The 19339-nt window shown below is 38.2% G+C and overlaps 2 protein-coding genes across 3 annotated transcripts; one reads left to right on the forward strand and one right to left on the reverse strand.

Moving 5' to 3' along the window:
• Positions 1–1879: 1879 nt before the first annotated feature.
• Positions 1880–12252, forward strand: lmln (leishmanolysin-like (metallopeptidase M8 family)). Of its 2 annotated transcripts, none has more exons than XM_041262237.1 (17): positions 1880–2037; positions 3352–3449; positions 3546–3576; positions 4072–4154; positions 4345–4462; positions 4762–4940; positions 5390–5495; positions 6037–6131; positions 6518–6635; positions 7122–7229; positions 7858–7934; positions 8052–8162; positions 8402–8534; positions 8649–8808; positions 9347–9477; positions 9919–10129; positions 11470–12252. In XM_041262237.1, the coding sequence occupies exons 1-17, from the start codon at positions 1912–1914 to the stop codon at positions 11568–11570; spliced, it is 1986 nt and encodes a 661-aa protein (XP_041118171.1). In that variant the 5' UTR covers positions 1880–1911; the 3' UTR covers positions 11571–12252. The 2 variants fall into 2 exon arrangements, with proteins under 2 accessions (XP_041118171.1, XP_041118172.1); XM_041262238.1 differs by having other exon boundaries at positions 4765–4940.
• A 2699-nt stretch (positions 12253–14951) lies between these two features.
• Positions 14952–19265, reverse strand: LOC121322377 (glycerol-3-phosphate dehydrogenase [NAD(+)], cytoplasmic-like). The gene is made up of 8 exons (XM_041262241.1): positions 19093–19265; positions 18333–18510; positions 17093–17233; positions 16752–16890; positions 16345–16457; positions 15962–16195; positions 15636–15742; positions 14952–15154 (listed from the first exon to the last, which is right to left on the reverse strand). Exons 1-8 carry the CDS (start codon positions 19131–19133, stop codon positions 15058–15060), a joined length of 1050 nt encoding a protein of 349 aa, XP_041118175.1. The 5' UTR covers positions 19134–19265; the 3' UTR covers positions 14952–15057.
• Between the last annotated feature and the right edge of the window lie 74 nt (positions 19266–19339).

A 19339-nucleotide genomic window follows, 5' to 3' on the forward strand; every position in this document is an offset into this window, starting at 1 on the left:
CCAATCTCATTATTTTATTTTTTTTAAACAGGTAAAACACCTGTTAACTTTACAAAACTAGAACCAAACACCTAAAGCCCTGTCCAATAAAACCACATTAGTTGCTAGGCTAAATATGCATACAGAGCATTTAATACCAGACTGGAAATCCGGACTCCAGTCCCCTCAGGAGGTGTATTTGACCACAGTACTGTTGTTGTTATGCAGTTATTGCTTCATTTGCATAGTGTTTGCAGTTATACTGATTTCTTGTTGCTATAGTTTTCCAATTCTAGTTATAAACCATACTGTTGCATTTTTAAGAAGCGCCGTAGCAATCTGTTTACACAACCCCTGTTTATATTGGCTTGCACAGTGTATAGTGAGCACACCATTCTTAAAGGTTTCCTTCATTTGCATGCTGTGCAGAGCAAAACGTGTTCAGGGCAAAACCGGAGAAGCGTGCCTTGTCAGCCACCAGGTAAGGTGTGAAATGTGTATCAAGTATTTCAGAACCTGGCAATAGAAAAACTTCAAACAGAGAAGAAAAAAAAAATTGGCGTATATAATAGTATTTTACTGATCGTTATAGAAGTTTTAATTCATGCACAAATGTGCGCTACTGGAACTGTACATTAATTAACCAACAATTTACTGTATTACCAACTTCTCCTTATAGAGGATATATGAACCAATCCTCATAGAGGTTTGCCATAGAAAAGTGTAGTAAAGCCTAATAAAGCCCTGTAAAGGACGTGGTGTATGCTGCAGTTAGGAACTACAGTCGTGGGAAAGTACCGGCATGTTAAGAGCTGGCACTGGAAGAAGAAAAAACAACGGAAACACCAAAACAGCACAGAGCAGAGATGTTTTGCAAATTGGTATGGTTCTGAGTTTATCAAATACATCAAAAGCTTAACGTGAATGAACTTCATTTATTTATTTATTTATTTATTTTGCGGAACTGCACTTGACCGTAACAACATCTTCTACGGAGCCTACATCGCCATCTACTGGAATCGAACTGAAACAGCAACAGACAGTTTGAATAGCTCTGCTTAACAACGAGATCAAAACGGGCTTTCTTTTCAGGATACTGTCAAAATACATCAAACATGGAATGTTTGTGTCTGGAGCCCGAATAGCCAATAGCATCTGCAGCAAACAAACAAACAAACAAAAACACGTTGTTTGAAACAACACTAGTGGATTGGTCCAGAACCAGGGATATTTCTATGGAATGAGGGTCCCTTTGCTACCATCCTAAAGATTCATCACGATAACCCTTCAAAATAAAAATACTTTATTTCAGTCATTCTTATTTGCCCTGTTATTTTGCAGTGTCATGTATATCCACTGTGCGACCATGTTATGGTAGACTTAGTGTACCAATAGGGATTACTGTCCCCAGTAATGCATCTATATAATGAATGTGCCAATACTGTATATTAATGATGCACTCCTCTGCAGTGTAGTCTTCCAACAGCAGAGGGCTCTGTACTCACCTTTAGTTACTCTGGACTGGGATGGACGGCATTGCAAAATAAATGGGTTTCCTGACAGATTATCAATGATGGTTTGTCTTCTGTGCTCGTTGTTAATAACAGCTTATATTGGCAGGTGACCATCTGTGGTGCAGTAGGCTCTGCTTTAACTTAAAACAAAGTAAATAAATACATTTGTAAATTTCTGTTATTAAATCGAGTAATGGTAGTAAGTCGTCAGAGTGCCCTAAAGCTGAATGCTTCATTAGGATTTTTTTACACACTTTCCTTAGTTACTTTAAGCTACCATCTCCTTCCTCCATATAGAGATACATGAAATGTAGCCAATTGCATCCTCTACTCTACGAGAAGTGTCTCACTCGTAGGCGGGACTTTGCCCGTGACGTCACCGCAAGTCCTGTCAGCCGGTCGGGGGGGGTCACAGATAATGGCGGCTGGGTTGAGCCGCTGCTGGAAACTGTTTTGGTTATTCTGTCATTTGTATAGTCTCTTACTTGCATTGCATTTGGCAAACTGTCATACCTGTAAACACCGCGTCCCAACCCCTTCTGAGGTGAGTAAGCTAACCCTTCACAGCGGGTAGGAGGAAGATGGTATACGGTGGCTGAAATGGGTCGGGTGAATCAACGCAGCAACCCTAGTGACAGTGTGATGGCATCAAGTTATCACCCTGTGGCTGGTTTGTCATTTTGAATCGAAACTGGACACGGTACATTTTTAAAGGGCAAATAAAGTAGGTACGGTATTAGTTTACTTTTACAACATGTACTTTCAGTAGCATTTTATATTTTGAAATAGTACCGACAGTACTGTACATTCAAATACATTAATAAATAAACAATTCCCCAACCAACCGTATTTTGTTTAATAGACACTGTTTAAAAAATAAGCCAAAAAGCTTATTTAATAATTGTGATTCTGAGATATTTTTATAATGCATAACGCCCCCGAGGGTGTGGAGAAAAAGGGTTTGAACCAAATCGTTGTTGTTCCGTAATGGTTTTATCCTGTCACTCTTATTCATATTCTGTATTGCAAGTTCTCCATATTTAAGTCAATTCGATTTTGAAACGGAAACATTGTACAAATAGCTGTCTACAGATGAATTCCATACCTTTACAATCTTCATTCCAGCATCTCCACTCCCAGGGTTTTTAATTTGTCACTACATTATTTTGGCTTATTTATGTGCGAGTGTGTGTGTGTTTAGCTGTCTTTAACGAAGCAGCCTGGCTGATGTTGTGTTTTAAGTGCAGGCGATATTGAATATAGGCATTGCAGGGTTTGGGAGTCACTGGTCAACAACGAACAGTAAAGAGCATGTTTGTTTGAAACTGTTTGAGGCACGTAAAGTTGACTCTGAAGACAGGTGTGTTTGTCATTTGTCGAGTAGTGAGGTGAATGGATACTCAAATGTAACACACAGGTATTTCTGCTCTTTTTATTTTACTTTTATCCAGGGTAACCTTGTTATGACAATATCACAGCAGTGAGCTTAAATTACTGTGATGATTAATACAGGTGTTGTTTTCAAGCCATATATTAAATAATGAGTTAAAGGGAAAATACCAGTCACTTGTTACTGTCATACTGATAAGGAATGTATATTATGAATACGTATTCAGTTGTTGTTCTGTGTTTTTTACATTTATTTAAGGTAGATGGGAATTAGACTCCCATTGCATATCAATTTAATCCATTTCTGGTTTTACTATGAATTTAATAACACACACCTGTTACCGATGCACTGTGGCTAAGCAAGGTTGTATTAAAACCGGGAATAAGTGAAACTGCTATGCAGTAGGAGTCTTATTTCCATCCCTGAATTTTAAAGATTTGTTTTTTTGTTTGTTTTTTTAAAACCCAGGTTGTTTACGGAGTTCATTTGGAGCCGGAAAGGATCAACAAGAGAAGTGCTGAACAACCCTTAAGAATAAAGATCATATATGATTCAAGTGTGGATGAGTAAGAGTTAATTTGTGGAATGTTCAGTATTATCCCAAATAAAGGCCATCACAATATTTGCATTGTTAATTTGTATTATTTTTTTTCTTTTTGCAGTTTAGTGCCAGAAAAAAGAAAACTTGTAACGGTAGGTACAGCAGTATGCTAAACCCACAGGAAAGGCACGGGCAATGTTGCAGATATAATTCTTTTGAACAGTAATTGTATAAAATGCATTTTGGCACAGTGTGGAGCATTTTACAATACAAAATACCAAGAGCTGAATTCAAAATTATTTTCCTGTTCTAGATTATGTCTGTATTATGTTCAACTCGGAGTACATTTTGTGTTGAATAGCCTACATCTTTATATATGTGTGATCTGTTAATGATTATGGGTTGCCAAAAATATTTTTACACATGAACTTTGATTTGGTTTTGAAATAATATGCATGTCAACAATGTAAAACAAATTCATTGTTCATTGTCATTCTGTAGTAAAACCATGTAAATACCCTTAAATTTTACTTCTGTTTGAGAACTTTATTTTTTTATATGTACCCCCTTTTAAATTTTTGCCAATACCTTACGAATGTTTGGTATGAAGTCCATGCGTAAGTTTAATTCTGTTATCTTGATTTCAGGATGAACTTTTCCCTCAAGCTATTGATTATTTGCAAAAGGCATTCCAAGTTCGCAAGCAGGCTGGTCCAGTTCTGCTCAGCAGGTGCTCCCTCTTCCAAACTATAAAATATGAGTTTCTAAAATAGTTTTATAAGAATCGTGCACGCACGTTACAGCAGAGTAATCTGAGTTGTGTACTAAAAACAAAACATAGCCATATATATTAGTTGATAGCAATATAACATGGAAGTAGTTCAGCATTCTAAGATACTGAGTTCTTCTCTCTTATACAGGCAATGTGCAACCAATCAGTACTTGAGGAAGAGAGATGACCCTCACCGGTACTGTCAGGGAGCGTGTGCTGAGACCACACGGTGTGGTCCAGTCATTGTGCCAGAGCAACATCTACAGGTAAGAATAACTGTGTTACCATGGGCTTAGTTGCTTATTTGACTGTTCAAGGCTTACACAATCTTTTAATGCCAGATAGCTAAACCAAAATGCAGCACTGTATTTTTTACTTGCGATTAGAAGACTCTTGTATACATAGTGTTACTCAACAACTTGTTGTAAATATACCACTAATAACAATATAATTTCTACTGCATGACAATATAATAATCTACCACTGCTGTGGCATGACCTTTTAGAACCTGTCTCCTTCGTAATTCCCGGGGAGTGCCTGTGTAACACTGCTCTTGGTTCCTCAGCAGTGTAAGGTGTGCAGTGAAAATGGCAAGTCTTGTGGGCCTGCTGGAGAGCCTGATGGTGCAGGAGTCCAGGATGCGGACTTCATGCTGTATGTTAGTGGATTAACCACAGAGCGTTGTGGACAGGAAAACATTGTGGCTTATGCTGCATACTGCCAACTGGAGGCTGCAATGGACAGGTGAGAAACCACGGCGTGGTCGTCATGAAGCATTTTTGCTATTAGAAATTCAGGATTTAATGAAGTCTATAAGCCATAGTGTGCATGTCTCACGTAAATTTTTAGCTACAGCTTTGTATGAGAAGTTAATCCACACACTGTAAACGTGGCATGGCCATTTATTGGATGTTGTACTCTGTAGCTGCATGTTCATGGGGTCTACTTTATCATAATACTGATTCGTAATGTTTTTTATAACCTTGGGGATGTTGCTGACATAGTAGACCGTGATTTTTATAATTTTTTTGCATTCAGTTGTTTACTAAACTATTCACAGTATAAAAGCATAGTAATAATAAATAAAACATATTCAACAGATACTCTGTCTTAAGTGAGCTTCTAACACTGAAATGACAAAGAGCACCAGTATCCATTTGTTTCAGTACCAAACCTTTTCTTCCTTCGTTTAGGCCCATTGCTGGATATGCTAACCTGTGTCCAAATATGATTTCTACGCAACCTCATGACTTTATAGGCATGCTGTCCACTGTCAAACATGAAATTATCCATGCGCTGGTAAGAAAGCCTTAACAGTATAAAGTGCTGAGCCAGAAATAACCTTCCAGACAGCCCTGATCTAATTGTGTGCAGTCTAATAATTGAATAGGTATAGTTTTAATCAGATTGCCATGTGGAAATCCTCTTAGGAAATATTGTAAGGCTATGTTTAGGAATTCCCAGAAGTGAAGCCATTGTGTAGTGTTGTGTTGGAGGATTGAAGATAGAGAATTATTGATTAGGAGCAGATGAGGTGGCCTGCCGTTGCAGTTGTGCAAATGGTAGTATTAAAATATTGTGAAAAATAGGATATACTGCTGGGATCATTAGGGAATTTCTCATCAGGGCTACTTGAAATTACTTTTATCTTACAATATAGCAACACTAAAAAAATCTATGATGAGTGAAAACATTTGCTACTGAAGAGGGTAGGAGAATTTTGACCTGCAGTTACAAGTGACATTTATGTCTGAATAGACACAGTAAAGTATGCGGCCCCTCATTGTTCTTCCCATTGGCTGGTTTGGCCAGGAAATTAATGTATGTGTATTTTTAACAGGGTTTCTCAGCTGGGCTTTATGCATTTTATCGTGATGATGCTGGAAGACCTATGACACAGAGATATGCAAACGGACTGCCACCGTTTAACGAGAGGTATATTTATATTGTTGAAGATAACAGAAAATGTATGAGAAATGCTTTACTTGCTTGTAGCAGCTCTGCTGTGAGACCTGGAAGCTTTGTGCAAAAATATGTTAAGAGTTTTAATAATTTCCTCTAATAACTGACTAACCGGCTTTCAGATAGATTTACTGCTGCTGAATTGGCCTTCTATCATGTCCTAGCTCCACAAAGTTATAATATTATCGAGTATACAATACGCTATACTATAGAGCAGCAGATGGCACTCAAAATCATTAACATTGAAATCGAAGGTAAATACATTTAAATAAAACATTTAAAGGTGGATTTCTATATTATTTCCCCCAGAATGAAACTGTTTGGAAAGTGTATGGCAGTTCTTCTGATTTCTTTTACAGTCTGGGATTGTACCAGTGGAGTGATCAGGTGGTGAGAAGAGCATCAAGGTTATGGGATATCCGTGACAACAGGGTGGTGCGTCATGAAGTGCTCCTTCTTGTAACTCCTCGAGTCATTGTAAGCATTCAATATTTCATGTTACAAAACATATGGTTCTACGTATGATTATACAGGGATGGAAATAAGCCTCTTATTGCATTGCAGTTCAACTCATTCCAGGTTTTAATATGAGCCTGATTAGCCACAATGTGTATGTAACAATCTCAGGTGTGTCTTATCAAGCTCCTAGTAAAACCGGGAATGGATCCAACTGCTATGCAACAGGGGTCTTGCTTCCATCTCTGTTATACTGTATGCAGGCAGTCAAACAACAGTAAATGCTGCATTATGTTTTTTAGATTTGGTTTCTGCATTACTGTCACATTCTAGTCAGATGTTTAATTGCTTAGCTGAGTCAGGTTGTAGCTGTTAATATTATAGTCCCTGACAGATGAGCCATAAAAACAAACATGCTTGGGATGTTTCCTGGTTGAGGTACAGTAATGTAAGTGTCCAATAAGCCTGACAAAAGACGTGAAAGCCCTATTCATGTGTAATTTATAGGAAGAAGCCCGAAAACATTTTGACTGCCCAATCCTGGAGGGGATGGAGCTTGAGAACCAAGGTGGCTTGGGGACTGAGCTCAATCACTGGGAGAAAAGATTGCTGGAGGTGCTGTAACTGCTGCTGTTGAACCCTAGCTCTGTGGTCATGTAGTAAAGTACAAAAGAGCAGCTTCTTACTGCCAGAGAGTTCACTTTTTAGTGCCTTGTTCGACTGGAGGGTGAAATCAGCTGAAAATGAAGCAACACAGATTGATGTTTTCTGAGCTGTGTTCAGTCTAAGTGTTTGCTCAGTTTCACCGCTGTGTTGCTAGGGTAAATTAAGAAGTGAAAATGACAGAATTCTATTCTTTTGAAAAAAAACATAATTGGCTTTTATGTGGCCTGGTTTCCTTATGTCAGCAAAGTGCAGGATGTTTTGTGTTTTTTCACAAAATGCAGACAATTTTGAAGCTGTAAATGTCATTTTCACTTCCATGGCAATGATATAGACATTAAGTTATTTATTTATATATATATATATATATATATATATGATATTCCATGACAGATCAGCCATAAAAACAAACATGCTAAAATGTATGCTTAATTACCCTGTTTTGTTTTAGAAATATTTGTTTTTTGTTCAATGTATTATTGTTCTCAAAAAAAAAAAAAAAAAAAAAAAAAAAAAAACACAACACCTGACATTTAGGTGCCAAGTTTAAATACTCTTAATGCTGTTTCGTCTTCTCCAGAATGAGGCTATGACAGGATCTCACACACAGAACAGAGTGTTTTCAAGGATTACCTTAGCAATAATGGAGGACACTGGGTAAGCAGAAGCAACTAAAAGTTTTTTGTTTTTTTTCTTGTCTTTTCCAACATTGTTTAAATAATTTACTTCTTTGAATGTATAATGAAATGCTGGTGGTGTTCCATGCATTTGCAGATGGTACAGAGCCAATTACAGCATGGCAGAGAGGCTGGACTGGGGAAGAGGAATGGGCTGTGACTTTGTAATGAAGAGCTGCAAGTTCTGGATGGACCAGCAAAGACACACGTAAGTCCTGTAATAAGGTGAAAATTGATACAAGGTCACTTTTTTTTGTTAAAACTTAGCTTGGAAAGATGTCAAACATTGTGTGTTATAACTAAGCTAAATCCCAGATATGGACAATCTCTTCTCCATTTTAGCACAGCTTTTTATAAATATTTTTAAAAAAGTAATTTGAACCAAGAGATTAAGAACTACTGATTGGCAAATGCATGATACCCCCCACCTGTGTCTTCTTTGTCTAGGAAGCAGAAAGCTGCACTGTTCTGTGATGCTTTGAGGAGCAATCCTTTACAGCTCACATGCAGGCAGGACCAGATGGCTGTCGCAGTGTGCAATTTACAGAAGTATGTGAACAACATACCAGCAGAGTATCAGGTACAGTATTTAGGTATTGATTTCTTGCTGCTTGTTGAGAATCACTTGGTTTCCTTGTGGCGACTAGCACTTTTTTTTTTTTTTTTTTTTTTTTTTTTTTTTTTTTGTCTCCAGTATTTCGATGTCATCCCTGGCATCCCTTTTCAAGACTTGCCTTACTACGGTGGCGCAGTGGAGATAGCTGACTACTGCCCATTCAACCAGGAATTCAGCTGGCATCTGAGTGGGGAATTCCAGCGTAGTTCTAACTGTAGAATTGCTGAAAACCAGCCAGGTTAGTGGCACAGTGAAAACAGTGGTGGCAGAGCTGTTTGGAGTGCAGAGTGAGTCACAGAAGCTTTTGTTCAAATCCTTATTACACCAAGTTGCCGATCTTGGCTGGGGACCCATAGTGAGCTCTGCATTGGCCTTGGGCACAGCCATCCTCCTCGCACTGCAGCAACTCCTACTGGTCAGATGGGCAAAGACTCCAGCCCACGTGGGGTTCAGTAGCTTGAGTTAAAGGTGTATTACAGAAGGAAGATGATGTTTTTGGTTTGATATTATAAGAATATGATTTCAGAAACACAGATGATTCCAGAATTAGCCGATTGATTTCATTGGTCCCTTTTTTAACCGACCTGCACTTTTTTCATTGATGTAGTCGGATTGTTTTTTTATTTAACTTTGTTTTTCACAGATTTTAAGTAGAAAATCCTAAAATGCGTAGACCCTTTAAGAATTTACATAAAACATGGCAGAAGGTTGTGCAACTCTGTGCAAGTGAGCTCTGTTAATTCTGAATGGAATTATTGAATATTTTGCAACACCAGATCAGTCTAGAAACTATGGTGCTGAGAAGTATGGCCCGGACTCTGTCTGCCTGCTGCAGGAGTCTGCTTTTGTCATGGAACAGTGCACAAGAAGAGTGGCTTACCCAGACTGGGGGAGTGGCTGCTACAAGGTACTGTTCATTGAACTCAACACACCTCATCAGATAATGTAACATCCATTACGTGCACCTATTGGCATGCTACAGGTATGGAAATACAGTTGGATACATTTCAGGTTTTACTTTTAGCTTCATTAGCCACCTTTTGTTAGCCTATAGGTAACAAACCTCAAGTATATAAGAGTTAATAACTAGTCTGATAGTAAAACGTGGAATGGTTCAAACTGCTGTGCAATGGAAGTCTTATTCCCATCCCTGAGCTATGACGGCATCCCTTAAGGCTCAAGGTGGCCAAGTATGTAATCCTTTTCCCAATAAATGTGTTTGCCACTACATTTAACATCCATTCACGAATCTAGTCTTTATGTCTTTAAACCAAGGGTCAAGATCAATGCACCAAAGAAACAGAAGTGGCCCTTCTCTTACTAAAGCTTGGCTTGTTTGTTTTTTTAGATCTCCTGTTCCTCCCAAGGGCTGACGGTGTGGATTCAGGACAATGCCTACTTGTGCAGCCGTGCCGGACAGTTACTGACCATCAACGTGGAGATGAGTGGCTGGGTGTACACAGGAAGCTTGGTCTGTCCGTCTTGTTTCAAATTCTGCAGATCGTGTCCTCCTGAACGGGATCCTCCTCCCTTTAATAAGTCAAGAAGCATTCCAATAGGTAACTTTTAAAGATTGCTCATTTGTCTCTCTCTATATATATATATTATATATATAAGAATATATATATATAAGATATATATATATATATATATATATATAGAATCTTTTAAATAACAAAATTAAACTTGAACTGTGTGTATAATCTCCAAAGTGCTTTCAGTTAAAAACAAATTGTCTCATTTTAATTTGTAAAAAGGTGAGTTTTGCGTGGCCAATGCACATCCACATTATATAAACACATAAGCATAACAATAGTGTGTAAAGTCTTCAGGTAGGGTTTTTTAAAAAATCTCTCTTGTTACAATTCTTCAAACTGTTGATGCTGAGGTTTAAAAGTTTTAAATTGAGATGAGGAAAAACATACATGATGATAATTGGCCAGTTAAAAGCCGACAATTCCCTTTGAATCGAAAGCACTGAAAGAACCTAATGACATCATTTAAGAGCGTCACCATGGTCAGTCCATTTTATTTTTATTTTTTTTAAGCCCTGCATGAAGACGTTACACACTTTTGTTATATATATATATATATATATATATATATATATATATATATATATTGTCACCTTTTTGCTTGCCACACAGGCTCTCACGGGTTCTTCTCCCTTCCGAATCACGACTCAACACACAGGATTCTACTGAAACAGCGCTCACTTTTAATAAACACCAAATGAAATAAACACAAAACAAACACCTAGCTCCTATTTGGAGCACTCACTAAACAAACAGGAACCTAACTATCACGCAGGACGGCTAAACCGTTTACCTGCCACAAACATTCAAAAACACACCCTTACACAATACCTCAGTACGACTGCTCACTCACACAGTCGGGCTCTTCTCTCAGCAGCAGCCTGGAACAGACTGGCTGCCTCTCTTAAATACCCTGCACCTGGCTCTAATTTACAATTACCACTAGGTGCAGGGGATTACTAAACAATAAAACAATTACCCAATTAAACCCCATAACACCCAAATGTGCATTCTCACAAGGTTTTTAGCAGGGAAGGATTTTAACCCCCTCCCTGCTATCTCACAATATATTGTAATATTCCAGCCTTATAACATGTTTTGAGACAAAAATGAAATATTTAATGATCTGAATAACAACTACAGTAGTTATACTAATGTGGATTAGAAAGTTTAATCTGGTTTGTGTATTTTTGGCTTAAAAAATATGTAAAACACCAAAAAAATGGGATCTATTTTAATGATTTAAGTGGTGGCGTATTTAGCTCTTTGAGTCTCTTGAAATGTTATCCTGCCATTAAATCAGATGCTTTTCAGTATGCTGTGAAACACAATTAACAAGCTGCTGCTGCTGCTGCTTTGTGCAGATCCGTGTTCCAGTTCTTCCAGCCTGGTGGTCACCCTGTGGCTGCTCCTGATCAATCTCATCCCCCTGCTCGCTGGATTCCTGCTGTGTGCCTGGAACTAAACCCCCGGTATGGGAACATAGACTGGATTACGTTGTTTGCACCAGAACACTGCCACTGGTTTGAGAAGAAGCAGAGTTGTTTCTACCTGAAAAACACAAACAAGGTTTGCTGGAAAAAGCCATTGCACTACTTGTAGTGTACTAGCAAATTATGAAGTGCCACTGTCTTGTATATAGCACAAGACAGATACCTCAGTATAATTTAAGGTGTAAAGCCTAGGAGGCAAGTTGTTTTGGTGCTACTTGTTCCCCCACACACATTGCTGGAATGTGTTTCATTGAGTATATTTGTCAGAGTTATTTGAGTCGTACCTGATTACTGGATTGAATATAATACAAAGTTTATTGGAGTATATATAGTTATTAGATTTGGTTAGGCATCCAGAAGTCAGGATTGCAGATACCAAATTGTTTGATGTACTGTATGGTGAAGGTGTAGCATTACTGGGCAGTTCAGCTTTTTTTAAATTTATTTAACATGCTTTCAACAGTGTCTTTTGTATCTCGATGCATCTACGCTTTTAGTCTGAGGACTTTTAAAGGGTTGAATACCAAGGCTTTAATATCCAGTGAAGAACAAAAAGAGTAGTATTAGTTTATTTAGTAGAAGCCTTTATCCAAGGTGACTTACAGAGACTAGGGTGTGTGAACTATACATCAGCTGCAGAGTCACTTACAACAACGTCTCACCCGAAAGACAGAGCACAAGGAGGTTAAGTGACCTGCTCAAGGTCACAGAGTGAGTCAGTGGCTGAGCCTTGATCATCACTCCTGTAGGTCTCATTGCTGTTGCAGTATAATTTGAAATGTAACCTGCAGACCACAGATTTTAGTGACTCTGGATTGACATATCATAAATATCAGCTTCAAGTGGAAACACTATTATAGGGCATAGCACAGGGGCTGTAAATCTAGGCACTGTATATTTGTAAATAGGGATATGTAACTTTTACAGTTTTTTCAAATTTTTAATTAAAGAAAATGCATATTTAAATGACAACAGTTAGTGCACTAGCAGAAAAAAGCAGCATTTGCTGCACTTTTACTTGAAGAAAATGTATTCAGTGTGAATATTGTCCTTATACAGGATCGTGTTCATTTTATATAAAACATTACAATACATATACTGATGTATTTTCTAGACTATCTAATACTCCTGACTTTTAAGAGACGGGGGTAACATTTTGCAGGACATTATATAGAAATGTAGGGTTTGTAGGTTGGTACAGCAGCTTGTTTCCCTTCAATAACTGTGCAGTATAGCTTACTGTACAAGCTCTAAGACAACAAACCTACCAATTATGAGCATCCCCTCTTGTTATGTCTAATATGCCTAATCACTGTACTGAAAATCACTCTCTTTTTATAATAATGCCCATTTATTCTCTTAAGCATGCCCCCTTTAACACACTCGGCATGAGTTATGCCCATTTATTAGCACTGAACATAATTAACACAATGTTGAATTCTGCAAAGCGTCGTATGTAAAACTACTGTACAAGCACTCTGAAAATAGAGTTTCAATTAAACGTTTTGAGTGTTGTGCGTAAGCCTTATGTACTGTTCCTGTGCCAGGGTGCCTACAGAACTGTCATCTTAAGAAATGTATTGTACGTCTGAGTTAGACTTATTTTTAAGCAGTTTTTAGTTATCAGTGATTGTTGCAGTGAATTGAACACTAAATATATTTGGTTACCTTTCTAGTTCTGTATGAACAAGGACCCAAAAAGGACTCAATGTGTATACATATTGAAAATGTTAATGTTATATTTTTGCACTGGTTTTATCATAGATGCACATAACAGTGGGATTTCAGTAAACTTTTTGTTGCTGCTTTTTTAAATATTAGTTCTACCCAGTATAGTTACTCTGCAATTTTGTTCAAACTCACCTGCTTATAAAGCTCTATGACCTGGTGTTTATTTATCTGCACAGTATTATTTACACTCCCAATATCTACAGTGTTTTAAAACTACTGAAATTGTTTTAATTGCACATATCTTTTAAGTCACATGTTTTATTTATTTTACTAATGAAATGTCTTCTTTAGACAACATTCTTTTTGGAATACAATATGCTTCAGTAGTGTTCCATAATGCCAAGTTTGGATAGCATCTAGAAGAACATGGGGTTTACACCAGTTACCAGCAAGGGGATCATTTTATAGTTGTTTCCAGGCAATCTGCCATACTTAAAGGTTTGTATTCAACCAAATCCAGTGGAATCCCTATATTCTGACCACCAAGAGGGTAGCAGTACTGGCTAGCAGCATCTTAAAAACAGCTTTGAGCAAAGAGAAAAGATGTGTACGTTAACTGAGCTAAACCTGAACTTCCGCAAAGCTTCTGCAACTGAGCCCAGGTCTTTAGAAGAAAGTAGACACAAGGAGAGAGTTCACTATTGTATTGTTGTAAAGCACCTTGAATGCTGTGAAAGACAGTACAGTATAGAGCTCCAGAATCTGTTACCAGAGCTTTGTATATAACAACCTGCAAGGGCACTGTACTCCAGTCATAGGTTTAGTTGTCTGCTATGTAATGAGACCAAAGACATTTATATAGATAAATCTGAGCTTGCTTTAAAAAAAAAAAATAAATAAATAAAATAAATACTTCCACAGGATTTCACTTTAGAGAAAGAGATGCTGCAATGGTGAATTTTGCCTCTTTGTTCTGCTTATTTTGCATTAGAAAAAAGGGCTAATTCTTTGCATTGAGACTCATTTATTATTTTTTAAATTTGTAGCTAGTTGTATGTACTATGTTTAGAAGTGATCAAAATAATGTGAATGTTGGAAATATTTCAAATAAATGATTTGAAACAGTGTGTGCCCTTAATTAGTTGAAAATCAAGATTACTGTAATGAAATACTTGCATATTGGCGTGTACGTGGTCCCTATAACAACAAGTACTGGTGAGCATTTTTCTACTTATTGATCACTGCTTCACATGTAGCTTTCAAAGCCCATTCCAGTCCAGGACCTTATCCTCTGTACTTGTATATTCTGAACCACTCATATTTCATATATTCTGTAACACAATGCTTGAGGTTTTCAGAATCTGGTGGTGACCAGGATCTCTGCGTTGGGAATGGTCACAATAATGGGAACCTGAATTTGATCAAACATTACAACTGAACATATACACTTGTTTCTCACTGCACAAGAGTGAAAAGGCATTTTTTATCATTTAAATTCTTGATGGAGAAGTTACTCATAACTGAGCAGAGCATCTTCAAAAGACTTTGTTTTTGGAATTCTTGTAAGTTCCATGTTTTGTGTTGTTAAAAAATGCATAAGGCTTTCATGTCATTTTATGGACATCTCTTAGCGTTTGAATGACCGCGGTTTCTTCTTCTAAAAAAAAAAAAAAGGCAGTAAGTAGTCCAATGAAATGGTTTAATGGTTAAAGTACAAAGCATTTAAAATGTAGGAGAGAACCATGGAGTGGGTAGAGGAGGAGGGAGCAGGACCATGTGTTCCCCTGGTCACATGTGCTGGGGGTGGTTCTGTAAGCAAGTAATGAACTCTTGGACTGGCCTGCCCTCAAAGCAAATCAAATACACAGCAGTGAACAGTGGAAATCTGCAGAAAGAAAGAATATATATATATATATATAGACACATACATACATCCAATGTGTGTTACTGCAAGTTTGAGTCTGGCACTGTACTTCTTTCACACCTGATCCCTTTAGAGGGCAAGTCCATACTGGCAGCGTGTCACAATGACTACATCCCTCTTGTTCTTGAGCTGCACCTAGTTGGAAGCAGGCCAGCAGGGTTTGGTACATTAAGCTGGCACACAGCCAAGTCAGTTCAGATGCAAGTGCCCCCCTTCGCTGAGGTATCAGCAGGTTATGTGTCAGTCAGATACACGCCTTCCAATGCTTTTTACAAGCTCAGCCAGGCCATTTAAACAGAACTTCCACTCTCAATGTTTACTTGTATCTCAGCCACAATTTTCACAATCTACAGTATATGAGAAATACCTCAAAGCTCTTCTGTTTCTGTTAGAAAGTATTTAAGCAAGCTATATAGATATATGTATAATTTATAACACGTACTTGTTAACCATATTCTTATTTTTGAGAATCTTGTACACCTCTGCTGATGTTTGGGGACCCTGCAGCTTCTGTCCATTAAGCATTTCTTTTTCCAGCTCCTCTATGGACTAGATAGGAAAATCCATTGTTAGAATCAATACAGATGTCTGCTCAGAATTTCCCCCCATTCAGCATACAAAACAAAGCTCAGGAATAGAGCTCAAATCAGGATGTAATCTTGCAATATTATGCCAATGAGTCAGACACCATACCTCCTAAATTGGCAGAGAATTTAGAAGACAAAGAGTGAAATGTACCCATTTCCAGATGTCCCAGATTGCACTTACTTTTTTTGTTTTCACAAATGCTTCTGCTACCTTCCTGTTGCGCCCCCCGTAGCAGGTAGTGATGAGATCGGCCACTCCGCAGCTCTCCAGGAAGGTGACAGAGGATACTGTCCCTTTACAGAATAACTTTGCAAAGGCCACCATTTCCATCAGACCCAAGCGAATCACTGCCGCCTTGGTGTTATCACCAAAGCCCAGCCCATCACAGAATCCAGCGCCAACTGCTACTATGTTCTGTAAACGCCGGGAAACACAGAGTGAAACAAGGGCAGCCACTCGCTTAGCACCAAGCCACTTTACAGGAAGACTAAATAGTCTCAGTGTCGAGGAGGCGCAGAAAATAATTTTTAAAAAAATAATGTTTGGTAAAGTTCACTTCTCACCTTCAAAGCACCACAGAGCTCTACAGTATCACATTCTTCCACCACTGTGATTCTGAAGTTTGGCGTCTGAAACAGTTCCTTAAAAATCTGACCATGCTGCACATTTTTGCATCCTGTATAGAAAGAAGCAGTTCATTCGGTTCCTCTAATCATGACTAGACTATATTATTTCGAATTATGCCTCAAATGTGTATTGAGAAGTGATACATTTGACATGTCTGTGCCAAGAGGGGTACATTAAAATGCTGACAATGGTTTAAATGTTCCATTTGAATTCCATGTAAGGATTCTGAGGTCCAGCTATAAGCAATGCTTTTTATAGCACAATGGCTATTTCTATATTACAAGTAATCAATCATGCAGTTAAAGTTTTAGCTAGCAGGATTAGCCATGTCTACATGGATTACCTATGGTTGTTTCACAGAACTTTTCATCGGCCACCTCACTAGCGATATTGGCGCCCATCAGCACGCTGACTTCAATCTCCAGCTTCTCTCGAATGATGTTGGAGATAAGCTTTAAACCATCAGGACCTTCATCCACACCCTGCAGTCAGGAATTAAAGCAGCATATTGAAGTTGGTGGAGGGAAGCGGACTGACACCCCCCACTTCCAGACAGGGCTCTCAGTCTCTCAGGACAGCTAAACAGGGTTACAGATCGCTAGTTAAAGACTAAATACAATTGCGGTTATGGTTTAAGTTTGTAGCTCAAGGGCCTAGCAGAAAATACTGTGCCCGTTTTCCAACCTTAATGAGTGATATTCCAAATGTCCCTGGTTTGATTTTGGGCTTGATCTGATCGCATAGTTTGGAAATAAACTGATGAGGAACAACGAAGACCAGAATATCTGCACCAGCTGAGGCTTCAGCTACATTTGGGACAGCAACCTGGGGAAAAAAGAAAAACAAACATGGATCAGGTGTGCAGGAGAGGGTCACCTCACATCAGTAGCAACGTTCCCCTAAACTTTGACTTTACTTCCTGTTGCAATTCTATAATTTAAAGCCAATCTGAAAAACGACAAGCACAGAAATTGACTTGTCATTCATCACCATTACAACATGAATGTCAAGGGCATCTATGCAGCTATGGTGTTCCAGTGCAACTGACTGGCAAAGTTATCCTTTAGAAGTACGCTTTCCCCAGTGAAGTACACTGAAAGCAATTAATTTATAGCTTTTTATTTTAATCCACTGTAGATGTAAATTAGTCAGTACTTTTACACAGTATTATGACTGGAAGTCTATGAAACACTATTTAGCATCAGTTCCTGCATGTTTCACAATCTAAGCCTTCTTTTGCCATCAGGGCTAATTAAGGTAAGATGTTGTTGCGAATGAGAAATTAAAGGCTAAATCTGGGAACTGCATGTATGACTTATATTGCACATGGACATTTGAGATTTTACATCATATGATGCAGAGAGAAGACCTACTTGTGATAGATGCCAAGATCTAATATACATTCTGTTGGCTTCACAGAGCCTGATTAGCCCTAGTCTTGGACTGTCTTACCTATGACGACATTAAGTAGTTCATTAGGTATAGTCTGTGAGGGCAGAAATAGGCCACACTTGATAAGTAACTATTTGTAACTTTGACTAGTTGCATGTTTTTCAAAATAAGTTACTGTATCAAGTTACAGTTTTGTTCTAGAAACTTGTAAGTGTAATGGATTACTTCCACAACACCGACCAAGTGATTCAGGGAAAATAATGTTAACTGTTTGTGTTTTTACCTGGATCAGTTTGCTTTGGGATTGTAAACCAGAGTGAACAGTAAATGTAATCAAAGCTGAATAAGCTTTAGTCCAGTTGACAAGGATTTAGGCATGGGGCACCTTCATCAATCAATGGCATTACGCTCTTTGTTATGAAACACTGTGCAACAAGCCTCTGGAGCATAAGTGAAAGTGTTGACTGCCTCAGCACCATGGGTACTCATACTGTACATTACAGGACAAGCAGAGTTGCTCAAGAAGTCTTACCACATTTTTTGGCAGTTTGTGTCCCGGCAAATACTTCACATTTTCATGTTCGCTGTTGATTATCTCTGTCAGCTTTTTGCCATTAACCTCTTCTTCAAAAACCCACATGTTCACTATGGGATCAAATCTGTTGGATCCTGCAACATTCTTGCCAATAATTTTGGCAATAGCTGATCCCCTAAAAACAAACGTATAGTGTTGTGATAGGAAATGGATTAAATGCAGTAAAGGTTCAAATAAAGAGAAAGATAAAACTGCAATACCGTGCTCATGAGTTTGCAACCGTTTCAAGGCTTGGGTATTACACCAATACAGGGCAAAGGGGAAGCGCTTTGATAAGCCCTTTTATAGACTGGCCCATCCAGCTCGCTGCGCTCATTCCCGCATAAATTACTGAACTGTTCCTGAATTCCAAACGTAACTTTGATAGATACAGGAGACCAAGGACAGTAATTCCAACACCACGTACGAGTCCATGGAAATAAGAAGTCATTTGCTGGTTGTTAAGTAATCTTTCACAAATTAGTCTTAAATCTGACAGTTAGTCCCAAGTAGCGTAGGTTGAAACTTAATCATACATTTGAGTATTACTATTTAAAAAATAAATATTAGGTGGATTTGTACAGCAACAACAACGCGAGTACATTTGGTGGAGACAAATAATTACTGAATTGCATGGTTCAGTGCAGTGCTAATCTAAATAAACGGAGGTGTAGCTAAATTAACGACTGTAGACTACTCAAATTACAATCTAACTCACCAGTTTCCTGATCCAACAATGCAAACTTTCTTTCCAGGCATTGTTGTTATTTTATTTATTTCACTGGTCGTGTCAGAACTTCACAAAGTTATAAGTAGCCTGGGTGGAGCTCAGTACGGCAGCAAACGTCCTGCTTTCTGGTGATTGTTCCACTTTTCGCTTAGTGCTGTGCAGATCAGATTCCGTGGAGAAATAAAGTAATTTGTTTTGCACTCTGCTTTTGCTGCATCATATGGTCGTGTACTAC

This window comes from Polyodon spathula, chromosome 10 (assembly GCF_017654505.1).
Source record: "Polyodon spathula isolate WHYD16114869_AA chromosome 10, ASM1765450v1, whole genome shotgun sequence".
NCBI classification, from domain to species: Eukaryota; Metazoa; Chordata; class Actinopteri; order Acipenseriformes; family Polyodontidae; genus Polyodon; species Polyodon spathula.